We start from the raw sequence: 15,328 nt of genomic DNA on the forward strand, positions 1-15,328 counted from the left end.
ACTGATCTAGAACACGGTATCTACTCTACCCTTTCTAACTAAAAGAAGCTGGACACATTGACCTCCTTCCCTCCTTTCTAATATTTACATTTCCCATCTACTTCCTTATTTTCCTTTTGACTTGTCTCTCCTTTTGGTTATTTTCTCCCTTTATTTGCCTTACATCATTTCAATCATTTCAAAAACTGTACTGAAAGAAAAGGATGACATTTTATATGCCTTACCTGGGATTGAATCCCCTGTCAGCAGTAAATATGTATTTTTCTTGAAGGAAATGGTCCCTTCTTTTATATAATTATTAACTACTCTATTAAATTGAGAACTATTCATAATTGTCCAAGGCTGGCAGTTTGTTCTCATGCTACCCCATTTTTACTATTATTGTTGCACAATTGCTGCTGTATATTTCAGAACTCATTACTAATGTTAATCACTTTTCTCTCAAATAATGCCATAAAAATATTTCAAAGCATAATAACATATATTCAACTTAGGCAATCATTAATAACATAATCAGTTCCTTTAGGAAATAATTGTATTGTGAATAATTTTGTAGAGAACTACTGTCTGCTTATCTTCCATCGGCTGTGCTTGTAAACAAATGTACTGGCTCATTTGAAAGTGTGTTTGTTACAGCTCCAGGTTAGAAACATAAGAATTTGAACAATTGTTTAAAAACATTCTTGTAATACAAGTATTATTCTTTCTGTTATTCATTTAACAATTAACAAAGCTGGAAATTCTCTTTTCCTGCATTCAACAAAGTGACAGATCTAATCTTTTAGTCACAAAAACCTAAAGAATGGTACTGTGCTATTTAAGTTTAACCCATTACTTCAACTCTGCCCCCTACCATCCCCATACGACTGAGTTTCTTTACCGTCATTGAGAATATATGCATGGAAGATCGCAAATCTAGCATCACCGGGACCAAAAAAAGGTTAAATGGATCATAGCTTCATTGGATGGAATTTCTGGATTCCCAAAAAAAAAATTGTTTGAAAACATTCTTGTAATACAAGTAATAGACTTTCCATTATTTATTTAACAATAAACAAAGCTGGAGTTTTACGGTCTTTTCCTGAATACAACAAAGTGATTGATCTCATTTTTTGGTCACAAAAATTTAAAGAATGGTACTGTGTTATTGAGTTTACCCCTTCCTTTCAACTTGGTCATTTACCATGTTGTTTCAAGTAGTATCTTGTAGTATCAAGCCTTGTTTATTCTGTCCAGTGGGGTCACCTGCAGCAGCAAGGAGAACTAAGAAATAGCACAAGCCCCTGCTTCCCCTAAGCTGTGCAGCCAGAGATGGATTGGCATCCCCAGCACACACTCTGAAGCTGTGCACAGCTGAAGGGGATTTTAGAGGCAGATTGGTATCTGACTATCCTACACTGTTATTGGCTGCTATGGCTTCATAGCCTTTCTGCTCATGGTCCCCAGTGCCTGTTGATACTACTCGTTAAGCTCAGCTGACTTGCTGCTGGTATGTGAATTTGTAAGATTCACTGTTGCTGACTTTGCCTGTTTCTGACCCTGTAAGTGCCTGTGACCCCAAACTCTGCTTGTGTCTTGCTCTTGAATACCTCATCTGGGGGATTAATAACCGGTGTATGATTTTGCTCTGTATTCTGGACTTATCTCTGCTGGAATCTTGGAAATGCATTATATGTGGGCTCTAGTCCTTCGCCAGACACCATCCCTTGCGCACAGAAATCCTGGGGGCAACCGTGTGCTGGGACAGTGCAACCAGCCTCCTGAGCTTTAGCGGGGGCTTGCTATAGGCAAAGGTTGTGATGTTAGATTGGGGAATTGGTGTCTGGCAAATACAATTGACCAGGGCTCTACACTTTACTTTGGATTTTACATCTTCAAACCTGGGTAAAAACCTGAATAGAGATGATAGATAGATAGATAGATAGATAGATAGATAGATAGATAGATAGATTTGCCCTTGCCTTTCCTAATCAAACATTGTGGATACCAATCCTTAGAATTTAAATTCTAGATTTGATATTATCTTTGTGAAAGCCATTATAACAGACCACACAAGTTTAAAGAACAAGTTTTCTATTTTTTACAGCCCCCCTATCTAGCCCCCTTGACTAGCCCATAATGGTACTTTAGGGAAAGCTTCTCTATGCACTGAAACACATTGTGGTGGCTCTCAGTACAAAAAGAACATTGCTATATAATGACGTCACTGCTCTACTCTTCCAAGATCATGTCATTTTAGAACTGTCACAAGAGGTTCGCATTTACAAAATAGGTCACCTTTAAGTAAAGGGTTTACATGCTTACCTTTCCAGGATCCCAAGTAAAAAAAAAATGTAAAACCTCCAATCTGCAAATAAATTGAATACTTGCTCCCCCTGCCAAGTGCTTGTAAAATAAGCTACTTTACATTTTTAAGCTTTCAAGAGTGATATTGTTTATTGCCTTGCAAATGACCAGGAGGTCAGTCTGTGTGCATGTGTACTACTCACAATAATGAGTCCTATATGAGCTAGTATATCTTGCAGGGAAGAATGAACTTGTGGAAGAACCTCTTATTAGGGAAACCGTTTTTCTTTCTCTTGAAAATATTAATATTAGTTTTAATTACAGTAACTGTATTGTGTACTATAGATAATAGACCTAAACTGCTTGGCAAGTTCAGCTTAAGGCTCTAAATTCTACTTATAAATCCTACCCATAGAAAGGCATTTTTAAATGAGCTAAATAGAGTGAATGGACTGAAAAACTTCCCAGCATAGTTGAAATATTTATTATTTTTCAACAGCCCGAGGCTACAAAAGGGCAACCACCTCTGTGCTTCCTTTAATAGAAAAATGTAAACATGACGATTTTTTTCTTAGTCAGCAGAAATACATCATATTTTGTTTACATTGTACATTTCCATCTATTGGAGAAGGGCAACATATTGGTTATTTGTTACATGTTAAGAAAAAGCCTTTGAATTTACAACATTGGAGTTAGTAGAAAAGTAGTTAAAGCTAAATTTAAGGCAAACTGAATACAGAGTTGAATTACATGTGCTGGATCTGTTTAATGTACCAAAGGATAATGATAATTTTGCTAAAACAATTTCATGATTTAGATACCTCTGCCACTGTACAGCACAGAAAAATATTTTACTATTTCCCAATTAAAATAATCCAGTTATGATGCTTCCTGGATCACCTCCCTGTTAACTGGACTGTGGTTATGATGCTGATTCATTTCCTAATGAACAGGTTGATGATAGCCAGGGAACACAAAAAAAATGTGCCACCTACTTGGCAGTGCAGCAAAGGTATGCAAATCACAGCATTGGCTGTATAGACTTTCAAGTCCTTTGCAGATAAAACATTTAAAGCAATACATGTATTTAAACTGTGTATTTAGTTGTTTACATAGAACATTAATATTCACAAATGTGCTATTTACAGCTTTTTGAGCTAATTAACCTGCTCTAATAATAAGCATTTGTTTATACAAGTAAGCAATTGCTGTTGCATTATCTGTAAATATATTTTCGTAACAAGTGACAAAGTCTATACACAATATACTAGCATACCTGAAGGCTGCTATATATTAAAAGAATCTATACTTCAGCAGTCAAAAATACTAAAATAAATACAACTTTAGAAGGCAATATAAAGAGACCGGCATTGTGGTTGTTGCATCTTCTTAAGCAGATTTTACATTGTAGTAGCACATAAGTATACTTCTTGACCTAATCAGCGTCAATATGTGCATGCATAAGTTTGCTGGTTAATTAAAGTCTGTTGTTGCTTACACTAAGTTACAAGAGAGATCCTTTAAGATATAACACATTGCTGGCCTAACCTATCATACCACAACCATAAAGCAGATGTAGCAGATTATCATATATTTAGGGTCTCTGTTGATATATTTATGCTTATGTTGATGGTTTAAATTTATTATCAGTCCATGACAATAAGATCATTGACAGGTGTGTATGGTATGCAGTTGACCTCCTTGAACAAAAGTTTGTCAATACATAGACATAATCCTTTAATCAATCATGTTTGATAACCTTTCCTATTTACTAATCAAAACATTGACAGTATGATGGCACTATTTTGGCACACAAATGTAAACTAAAGATTTGGGTTTTCAGAACTTGCAAAATCTCTACTGAACCATCTTTTTAGGAGTAAATAGTTTTAAGTCAATAATGCTCTTTCGCCCTACTCAGAGTGTACTACCCTTGCTGATGGCAGAACTGTAAATGTCATTAACAGAAACCTTGTTGGACTACTGAAGAACAACTGCCCCTTTCACATAGAGTACAATGTTTTTTTTCTGTGAGTTTTTTTTGCCTTAACTATATACTAATTAAAAATAATCAGACCTGTTTCTGTTCTGTTTTAGCTCAACATTTAGCATCTCCCAAATAAATTCCCAAGAAGGTGCACAGTATGCTAATGGTAAACTGATTTATCATAGGACCACCAAATCAAAGGAAAGTGCTACATTATACAACAAAATGGTAGTATTCCGAATTATAAAAACATAGGATTATATTTTCAGCACAAGCTATTCTCTCTTAACTGCCACATTAGATTAAAAGGAGCCATCTGTGAGTAAGAGAATATTGCTTCTCTCTATGCCTACTTTAATTTAAAATTCTTCAGATATTTTGCTGAAACATAATCACCCATTTTCATAGCCTTTTTGTGCCCCTCCTTGATTAATATTTACTTTTATACAGTAACAAAGTAAAACAATGTCATGCAGAGGCAAAGAAAGACTTTTCTGGATAATAAAGGCAATAGTAGGCATCGTGTGATATCTGCTCTTAGGTAGGACTTTTACTTTTCAAAGTTTAAAACTAAGTACAGTTTAACCTTAATTAGATACCTAGCATAGATAAATCTATAAAAGCATAAAACAATGTCAAAGTGCGAACTGTGATTTTTCAAGCCAATAGTTCTTTTGTCAAGGGCTGCAATGGCAGCAAAGAAAAGGTTATGAAACCTTAGAATTCCTTATCAAGCAAAAGAAGTGATGAGCACAAGTTTGGAGGTAAAGGTTTATGGATACTTTTCCTACAGAAAAGATTATAATTATATTTTAAGAAATCGTCAAAACCTTTAGTTGGGCCGGGAAGAAAGAAAAAGGGTTTTTCCTAACATTATTTAGTTAAAAAATGAAGAAAATTAAATTTCTAACTAGTCTTTAGGAATTAAAAATATCCTAAGAGACTGTAGAAGGTGATATGCTATCCAAAATACTGGGCAAAAAATCAGGCCATAAAAGTATTTTTGTGACATGCATTGTTTAGACTTTTCTTGTAAGGCAAAGTGCAGCAGCCAAAAGCCACATAATGCATTAACGTCCCGTTCCTCTGTTGAAAAATTGTACAAATGTGAAATCTGATGGGTTATTTGGGTTAATGCACCCTGTATGTTATCCTGTCTCACCTTTTGCACTGCATTATAAAGCCAGTGTATTAAAAGAAGTATGTCACAAAGTAAAACAAAGAAAAGTTTTAACCAAATTAAATCACAGTAATTGGTTCTAGTTATAAACAATTTTTCACCATTGTGTAAAATTTTGCTTGATTTTTACATATTGTGATTGTTACCTAGGGATGAGCAAGCAAATTTATTAAATTCGGTCTTGTGGCAAACTGGGCCGTTCTCGCTTACCAAACATGTAGACGAGAACGGCCTTTGTAAATTTGGCCAGCAAGAGCAAATTTTTCTGACCTGCAAGACCAATCAGGGGAGCGGAGCTGTCAGCTCCGCTCCCCTGATTGCTGTTTTAGCCCTGTAGTATGAGTTCCTGGATAGAGTTTCTCTGTCCAGGAACACAGCGTGAGTCTCCCTGGCTGCTCATGAATGAATGCAGCTTGGGAAAAATCCTCTGATTTTTCCCATGGCTGCGTTTTTTTATAAAGGCAAGCCACGTCACTCACTCCGAGAGGTGTATCGCAGCTGCATTTATGAATGGAGCCATGGGAATCCTCTTGTCAGCAAGAGATCCCGGGGCACCACAGGTCAGAATGAGGGCTTGCCCTCATTCTGACCTGTAATGCCCGATGATCGCTCACTGACAGGAGGATTCCCACGGCTATATTTATAAATGCAGCCGCAATAATTCTCCTATAGTGATTTCCTGGATTTACGATGGTTTCACCCGATGGGACTCATCGGAACTTCGAGGAAATTTTCGCAAGAATGCCTGAGGCATTCTCACTCATCCCTATTGTTAACCAAGTGAAGTATACACAGGTCATTTTTTCCATTATGATTTTTACTGTTGTTTTTTTACTGTTTTTGGTATAATTTTGACTGTTGTTTTTGCACAAAAAAGCATCTAACTCCCCTAAACTAAAGCAGCCGTCTGTTAGAGCTTACATGTTCTTTCAACCAATGTCTGATTACGCAACAGAAATTAATACCATAATCTAACTGCTTCCAGATCTATATAAATTATAATTTCAACTACAGTGCTAAAATGATCAATACAATCTGCTACATCTTTAGTCAAAAGTTTAGAACATATATTACAATAAGATAAAAAAAAACCTAAAACCTGGACAAAAGAAAAGTGTCTGTTTTGTCCATAGCAACCTGTTCTTTCTTCTTACCAGCTCTATAAATAGATGACTAATAATATTTACTAGGTTCTTGTGCAAAACAAGTCTTTATGTTTCTCCATATGTATGTCTTCCCAAATGTACTTGAAAATTTAAAATCAGTGAACTTTATTTAACAGCTTTTTTGGTGTTATAGTAAGTTTTCCTTTCAAATATGAGGTAAAATATAAAAACATAAATTTAGCAACTATTAAAGCAAAAAAAAAAATTCAATGCTCCACTCAGAAAGTAAAAATAAACAAATGTCCAAGCCAAACTGTACAGCTTTCATTGATATAGTCCATTGCAAGGATATGGCTTAAATATGTATTGGCAACACTGGGGAGGATTTGGACGCAGGAGCGCCCTTGATCACGGGTTCCCTGTTTAAATATGTAGCCCAGTAGACCAAGTTAAAAGTTCCAAACATGACTGGAAAGACTATTCGAGACATTTTGTCAATCTTGCTGACACTGTTATAGGTCTTTTTATTTTCAGGACACTTATCTTCCACCTTCAGGTGTAAAGGAGCAGCGTTTGGGATGACTGATGACGACAGGTCTTTAGAAATATTTGGTGTGTAAGTAATTTTTCCTCCACCATATGTACTGACCGGCTTTCTTCCAAGAGATTCTTGTTCTTTTTTCTGTAATGCAATTGGAAATACAGAAATAAAAAGAAATTAAAGTACTGCTTGAAGTTTGGTTTTACATTAAACCTTAACACACTACTGTACATTACACTTTGCAAATTGCAAAAGCTTAATGAGCTTTTTTTATACTTCTCTAAGTCCATGGGACTTACTGGCATGGATTCTGGGAGGGACAATCAGTAAATGCACTGGAACTCGGGCCCATACCATAGTTGCCTCATTTTGATATAATCAAACCAATACAGTCTTGAGCCTCTTGAGCTAGGTCATCAGCAGTGCTCACAAAGCCCATTCCTTACTGCTTTTGACTGGCTTAGTATTGCTAGTCTCAACAAAGACAACATAGTAAGAGAGTAGTAACAAAGACTTGAGCTTATGTTTAATGAAACCTGAAGTATGAGAAAACTGAGCTTGTTGTTTTTGATCTCTTCTTCTGCAAATTGTGTCAAGCTGTTATAATGATAAAAGACAAACAATAATGTAGCTTACTAGACTTTAAGTGCTTTCTGAGGCACTGGGCCTGATTTATTAAAGCTCTCCAAGGCTGAATAGGATACACTATCATCAGTGAAGCTGGGTGATCCAACAAACCTGGAAGAGATCTGGTCCAGGATTGAAAACATTTACTAGCAAATAGCAAATGACTTTGAAGAAATCCATTCCAGGTTTTCTGGATCACCCAGCTTTACTAATGAAAATGTATCCTCCCCAGTCTTAGAGAGCTTTAAAAAATCAGTCCCATTGTCTGGAATTCAGATTTAATACGTACCAGCCATTGATCGGTACTTTATTAAATAGTAATAGGGTCAATATTAGCAGCCCATATATCTATCACTACTTCTTTTAAGAACTTTAAAAAGTTACAAATCTAAGTAAGATTAGAGCTACACGGGCAATTAAATCCCTTTGCTACTGAAAGAATAACCACTTTTCCACAATTGTTCTTTTGGCAGCATATAGATGCCTGTCATGACTGCCAAGGAGATTTAATTGTTTGTGTAGTCCTAGTGTAAAACTACTGCTGAGTGATAATATCTTCAGTACTTTTTTAGTTGCTTTTACACAATACACAATTATCGTTACACAACAGTTTATGCTTTAGGTTTCTGCAAAACCTCTAATTTTACCATTGACCATAAATAGTTCTGATATTTCTACCATACAGATTAATTCTACAAGATTATCTCTAAATAATAATTGGTGATGATCAAATGTCTTTACGGTGCCAAGAGGAACTATAATGAACAAAATGTATTAGCAACACTTCAGAGACCCTATACAAATCGATGAAACAAGAATTTAAACTAAACTGACCAATGAAATTTGTATATGTTGCAGCAAACTAGTTTTCTTTTTCATGCATTTTTTCTCTTTTTACTAGGTAAACCTACAAGTAATGCTTGTCCTAACTTAGGGTGACAAAATGTACTCATTATACTATATCCTCTTCTCCATAACAAAAGCTTGACCAGTTCATATTTTAAAAAAATATTGTTACTGTGCAGTGCACTAATTTTCCATAACAAGTCCTTGTTTTAATATGATTCTGTGTTTACATTTTACTGCTTAAATTCTGTGTTTTCATTAAAACATTAAAAACTTTCCGCAGAAAATTCACATACTAATCATCACGCTACTATAAACAGTTTAAATTTACTACATTGATTTTTTATATTCAAAATTCACTGTAGCAAAATAACCCTTAATAAGATGTGCAATACAGTTTATTATTGTGTATCAAAAGGCTGGGTTGTTTAGTTAAGAAAGAACATAAAAAGCACATAATGTCTTTCAGTTAACTGTTAAAGTTCACCTATTAACAATGGCTGCATCTTTATTAGGGGTTTCTTATGCAAATATTTTCATCAAGGTTCATCAGTCTATAATACTCACCTTAAACCCACCAAGCCTCGCCGCACATTTCAGGCTTGCTTTTAAAAAACAGGATGCCCTAGATATGTATGTTCTATTTCGTTGGTATTTCTATTTTCCCTGTTTATTTTTCTAGAACATGTTCTTTTGATCCATTTTTCCTATTTGTCTTTGTCAGGAAGCAGTACAATTTGAATATTAAAGAGCTATTGTATTACATACATTTGCTCAGTATAATAAATTACAATGTAGATCATATATATATATGCATAGAAAGCACCAATATTGTTACAGTCTGGTCAAGTTGCAAAGCAGTACCTATACTTACAAAACTGCACCCATATCAGGACAGTTGCCTATAAAGGTATTTTGTTTGTTCCAAAACTACTTTTCACACCTCCCCTATTCAAGTTATTGGGAATGAAAAAGCTGCATTTTGATGCAGCTTAGCAAGTCAGCTGCATGGCACATGAACGTGTCTGTGAACTATGAATGGTCTCAATACTGATCTTAAGTGCAATACCTAATTCTTACCATTTTTTAGGTTTTTATGTATTAAATACCACAGCAGGATCACTCATGAGATTATTAGGAATTCTTAAAGGAACACAAATTTTATGACTCCACTCCATACTTTATTAAGTAACCGTAAAAAAATGAAAAGTAAATGAAGGTGAAAAAGAAGAAAGGTTTATTTTTGCTTTAGGGCATTTAAGAGAGAATCCCTTTTCTTCCAAAAAAAACATACCTGCTTCCCCTGAGGCTCCCAGGTCAGAATGAACGATTGCATGCCAGCGCAGGAGTTAAGTCATCCTGGCCCACCCAAGATGGCCGATGATCGAAACAAGGAAAAGAAGAAGGATGAAGATGGTGGAACCTGCAATAGAACTGCATTTAGTTCCACTTTAAAGACCACTGTTAGGGAGCTTGTGTTGGCTAATAGGGATGAGCGAAAATTTCCTCGAACTTCCGATGGTTCTGCAAAACTTCGGCAAACTGATTTCGCAAAACCAACGAAAGATCAAGGAAATTATAACAGGAGGATTCACAGGATTCCCTGGGAATCCTCCTGTTTGCGATCTTTAATTAACCTCTAGTGCCCCATGGATCGCACACTGTTCTCAATAAAGGCAGCCGCAGCTGCATTCATTGAGAAGGTCCCCAGCACTAGAGGTTAATTAACCTATAGTGCCCCAGGATCACAGTGGATTCTCAGAGCTGCAATCATTCTTGCAGCCCTGGGAATCCTGTTTGCGATCCTCGACACTGGTGGTTAAATGGGGGCAAGTATCCCCATTCAAAACCTCTAGTGCTCACTGATTGCTTTCCTCAGCCAATCAGAGAGCACTAGAGGTTCTGAATGAGGAAACTTGTAAACCCATTCAACCTCAAGTGCTGGGGATCGCACACTGAGCTGATCAATGAATGCAGCCGGCACTGCATTCATTGATCAGCGCAGCCCGCAATCAATTTTTCTTTTTAAATTCGAGCTTGATCGACGAATTTACACTTGCCATTCTCGCTTACAATTTCGGTAAGCGAGAAGGGCCGAATTCGCCACTAGATTGAGTTTAAAAAACTCGCTCGCTCATCCCTATTGGCTAGGAATTAGGATGTTTGCCCTTTTTGCCTTATTATAGATGAGTCCCCGAGTCTTCTTTAAAACTAAAATTTGTCAACAGGTAAGGTTTTTTTGGACTAAAGAGGATTAAATTTTTCATGCAATGTTATAGAATCTAGTACTAAAAAAATGTATACAAATTTTTTTATATGGAAAATGATAGCCACCCATCACCATAGATTATTTTCACTTTAATACTGCTCTGGGAGGACTTATTTATCAATAGTTTGTTTTTATCAGTCTTATCAATCTTTTATCAATGTTCTACTAATTTATCAAAAACAAAAAAAAAAAAATTCCCTTAAGTTCATCCATGTACATTTAATTTTGGATAGCGAAGTATTACAACCACTATAATGTTTTTTATTGCTTTCTATATCCCTTTAAGGTAAATTGACTCTATTTTTCCTAGTGATCACTGTCAACAAATTATGGGAAATCCAAAATGTGTACAGCTGCAATGTTAACAGGAAAAAATGGAATACTTGTTATAATACTTGTCTATGCGAGGATTCTCCTGTCTATGGGTAGATTTCTTCTAATGTCTTATCGCTTGTAAAGCAGTAATAAACTGAATTTGTGGGATGTCAACTGAATATCATGCTAAGATTTATCTGGACTGCGGGCTCATCGCTTTATAATTATGGTGCCTATTTGTATTGACCTGTTAAATTTCACTGCACTACGCACACCATGGCCCATCTAATAATAAAAATCAGACTATGATGTTCAGGTAGTAGGGCCCCAACAGAGTTCTATTTGTTCAGTGGTGTATTGCAGTGATGGGAGGGTTTTTATTTTTTAAACTATAATTATTAGTAATCCAAATTATGAAGCCATGCTGCTGCATTTTAAATAAGCTCTATTAGCCCCAATGTTATTGTAATTATTTTGCGTCAATGAGGGTTAAGTCATCAACCTTGATGTGTAAACTTCATGAAAAAAAAATCTCATTGTTTGCAAATAGCCAAAAACCTTTATGTATAGCAATTTTGTTTCTGTTTTGAAAACAGAAATACTAAAAATAATTTTTTTACGGTTTAACAAAGAAACTTTGCAGGAGGCAACGGTCAGAGTTATGTTGGCCCTTTAGGAAAACCAAACGTAAGTGTGTGATTAAATCATAAAAAAATAACAACTGACCCTGTCTTAAGACAAGTCATGTAACTCAGCAGAAAGTTATTAAAAAATAAAACATAACGGCAAGGGAGAGCAAGGGTTTAAGGTCAAATTTCAAGCTGAGGTTTAAACATGACCATTAGAGCACCCAGTTTGCCCTGCAGAGCACAGCTATGGAAAGATCCGACCTGTTGGCAGAATGACATTTTTTGACAAAAGGAAGCTATTGTGCTCTAAGAATAAACTCCTAATACTAATTCCTTAAAGTGCACCTGAATGGAATGCTTTACTTGTAACATATTAGTTTTGATTAATTTTACCCTAGTATTTGGTTAAACATATTTCTCTTTTATCTATTTTCTGTGTCTGTATAGCTACACCTATAGAAAGGTGACCTAGGAACAGAGTTAAGAATGGGCCTGAAAGATGGTCATAATTTACTTCTTTACCAAGTAGGCTGAAATCCTGCTTTTAATGAGAAAATGTGAGGCTGAGACTGTAATATAACGTGCTTTTATTATCAGAAGATCTTTTTAAATAGGGGTTGGGGTGGAACAATTGTTTAACAATTTCTCTCTTCTTTAGCATTACTTCTGATCAACATTTTGAATATCTATGTGACTATCTGTATTCTCCCACAGCGGGACTACAGAGCCTATCATGCAAACACACAACACAAAGGTAACTGACCAGGTGTTATGCCAAAAAAATGAAGGTCTTACTTGCTAATGTACCAAAATTATTTTGTATCCTGTGCTACATGTGCATTATTTGTGAGTCCCCTATATTATTGGAGAAGGTTTTTTTTTTTTAACATGTCAGCACAATACCCAGGCAACTAACATTTTCAGACACCAAATGGACCCTTTATATTACACTTAAGATACACTAACAAACAATTCATTTCACAGTTAATTAAAACAAAACCACTGATAATAAATTTAGAGCACCTTAAACCAGGGGCAGCATCGGCAAAGGGTGAATTGATTGGAAAGGGGGCCTGGAAAAGGGGGTATGTTGTTTTAAGGTGGAGCTGAATAAGGTAAAGGCTCTAAGTAAAATTCATGGCCCATTTGACTGGGTTAGTTTTGTCTTACATTGTTGTTTTTTGGTATTAAATGTCAAGTTACTTAAGTTACTGTATTTCAGTCATAACAATAGTGGGTCCTTGACCGTCCCAAATAATGTAAATGGATTATCTCATTGGTCACATGTCCTCCTAATCAATGATTTTGAAGACAATATTATTTTTATAGGCTTCACAATTAACTTGAAGTAAGCTGGAAGGTGGCTTTAGGAAAACATTTTTTAAACTCTACTTTAACATTCATTAGCAAAAATACTACAAGCTTTTTACATTGTTTCACAAAAGATCATTTCCAAAGATCCCCCTGATCTACCAAGTATCCTTATGTGCCTTGCATTTTTTACCAGCTGCAGATTAGCTCTTTGAAAATACTTCTTTGAAACAAGTACACACAAAACGTGCTGGTTTACTAATTCTTTAATACACCATAATAGTGTATATAGAAGTGTTGTATATAGTACCTTTATCTTTGCTGCTTCAAGTGCCTTTTTTCCATCCCAGGCCCAACTTCTCTTGGTAAAGTAGTTCACAGTTGCAAATTCGATAAGTGCAGAAAAAACAAAAGCATAACATACAGCTATAAACCAGTCCATGGCTGTAGCATAGGCAACTTTTGGCAGTGAGTTCCGTGCACTGATACTTAAAGTTGTCATGGTTAACACTGTTGTGACACCTGTAAATAAGAAAAAACAGTGAACTTATAAAAACCCATGTAAAATGAACTTAAATTTAATATGAATAAAAAAGCTTCATATGAACATTTTTCGTGTTTTTAATGGAATGTTTAGAAATTTGAATTTGTTCCAAATTTTCAATGTGTCCTATATTAGTAAGTAACTTCCCTTTTATTAAAAACATGTTGATCCAAACTCTGGAATTCTCATATAATGAAAAAGTAGTACAAATCATGAAGAAGGTCTATACAGGTTTGTTGGAATTACTATATTAGCAATACTAAAACATTCAAAGATGTATGCATTATACATAATGTACATATAAATAAAGGGTTCATTGGATGGCGAAAATTCAATATATTGCAGTAGATGCCCACATGCCACATCCCAAATATAGACCAAATTGATATGTGCACAGAAACGGGACTTTAAGGGCATATATAAAACTCTTAAAAAATTTTATTGGTAGGTCATATTTAAAAGTAAAGTAGGAGACATTGATTTTTGCAGTGCCCCAGAATGGGAACTACTGTGTCCCTATATTACAATATGCAGACATACATCCATTTTTTCATAAAAGTATCAACATAAATAAATAGTTGAAACATTATAGCAAGTCTCACAAGAGGTGCCAGTGTATCATCGATGCGTTTCGTGGTGTAACACCACTTCTTCAGGATGAAGCTTAATGAGACTAGTAAATATACAGCATAAAATCAAATTCTAGTATCACTTTCCAAGCGCCAAAGCAGGTTCACACAGAACAGGAGACCTGCAGGGGTGCTTCTAACCCACAGGCAGAACCCACGGGACATCTCTTGGAGGATTGTTACATCTATCCTAGGCAGACTTGAACTCTTCTTGGCTTCTGGTCTCACCATTTGCTTGCTGCTTCCTGTATATTGGCACTCATCGCCCTTCTGTGCTCGTTTCCTGTGTGAACCTGCTTTGGCCCTTGGAAAGTGATACTAGAATTTGATTTTATGCTGTATCATTATATTTACTAGTCTCAATATGCTTCATACACTGGCACCTCTTGTGAGACTTGCTATAATGTTTCAACTATGTATTTATGTTGATAGTTTTATGAAAAAGTGGATGTATGTCTGTATATTGTAATATAGGGACACAGTGATTCCCATTCTGGGGCACTGCAAAAATCAAGGTCTCCTACTTTACTTTTTAATATGATGTACCAATCATATGTTTTAAGTCCCGATTCTCTGCACATACCAATTTACATTATAAAAAAGCAATAAATGAGCTTTAGGGCTCCAAGAAGTCTCACTCCCCACTAGAAGATAAACCTTCACATTATTGAACTGCTCTTTGGTATCATCACTGCCTGGTGAACTTCAACTCTGATTTCAACCTGTTTAATGGAGGACTGTTGCATTGTATGAGAGCAGGTAGAGGGCTTACCAATATTCCAGAAAATCATACAAAGAAGAGCACATGTTGGTGGTGGGGGGTTGGGGATTATCCTATTCATTAACACTTAGACAAAATGAGCAGTTAAAGTGGAGGTAAAGTTGTATTCTCAACAACTGCAAAACATTCTGAACACAAAAGAACTGCTTAGAACCTGATTATAAAACAATCAGAGTGCCTTTGTTGTGAATAAATTGTTCAGGGTGCCTAAGGCTATATAGGTCAGTGCGATCTCTTTTTGAGCAAAGAAGTAATCTTATTTTTTTTTTTTTTTACT

At 35.6% G+C, this 15,328-nt stretch overlaps 1 protein-coding gene across 1 annotated transcript in view; it reads right to left on the bottom strand.

The window, feature by feature from the left end:
• Positions 1 to 2,754: 2,754 nt before the first annotated feature.
• GABRA5 (gamma-aminobutyric acid type A receptor subunit alpha5) overlaps positions 2,755 to 15,328 on the bottom strand; it is a 113,828-nt gene continuing 101,254 nt past the window's right edge. The window contains exons 9-10 of the mRNA XM_072412895.1: positions 13,408 to 13,619; positions 2,755 to 7,241 (exon numbers count right to left, since the gene is read on the bottom strand). Of these exons, the coding sequence (XP_072268996.1) occupies positions 6,915 to 7,241; positions 13,408 to 13,619 (539 nt within the window). The 3' untranslated portion in view covers positions 2,755 to 6,914. The remainder of the gene's footprint in view (positions 7,242 to 13,407; positions 13,620 to 15,328) is intronic.

This window comes from Pyxicephalus adspersus, chromosome 1 (genome assembly GCF_032062135.1).
Source record: "Pyxicephalus adspersus chromosome 1, UCB_Pads_2.0, whole genome shotgun sequence".
NCBI classification, from domain to species: domain Eukaryota; kingdom Metazoa; phylum Chordata; class Amphibia; order Anura; family Pyxicephalidae; genus Pyxicephalus; species Pyxicephalus adspersus.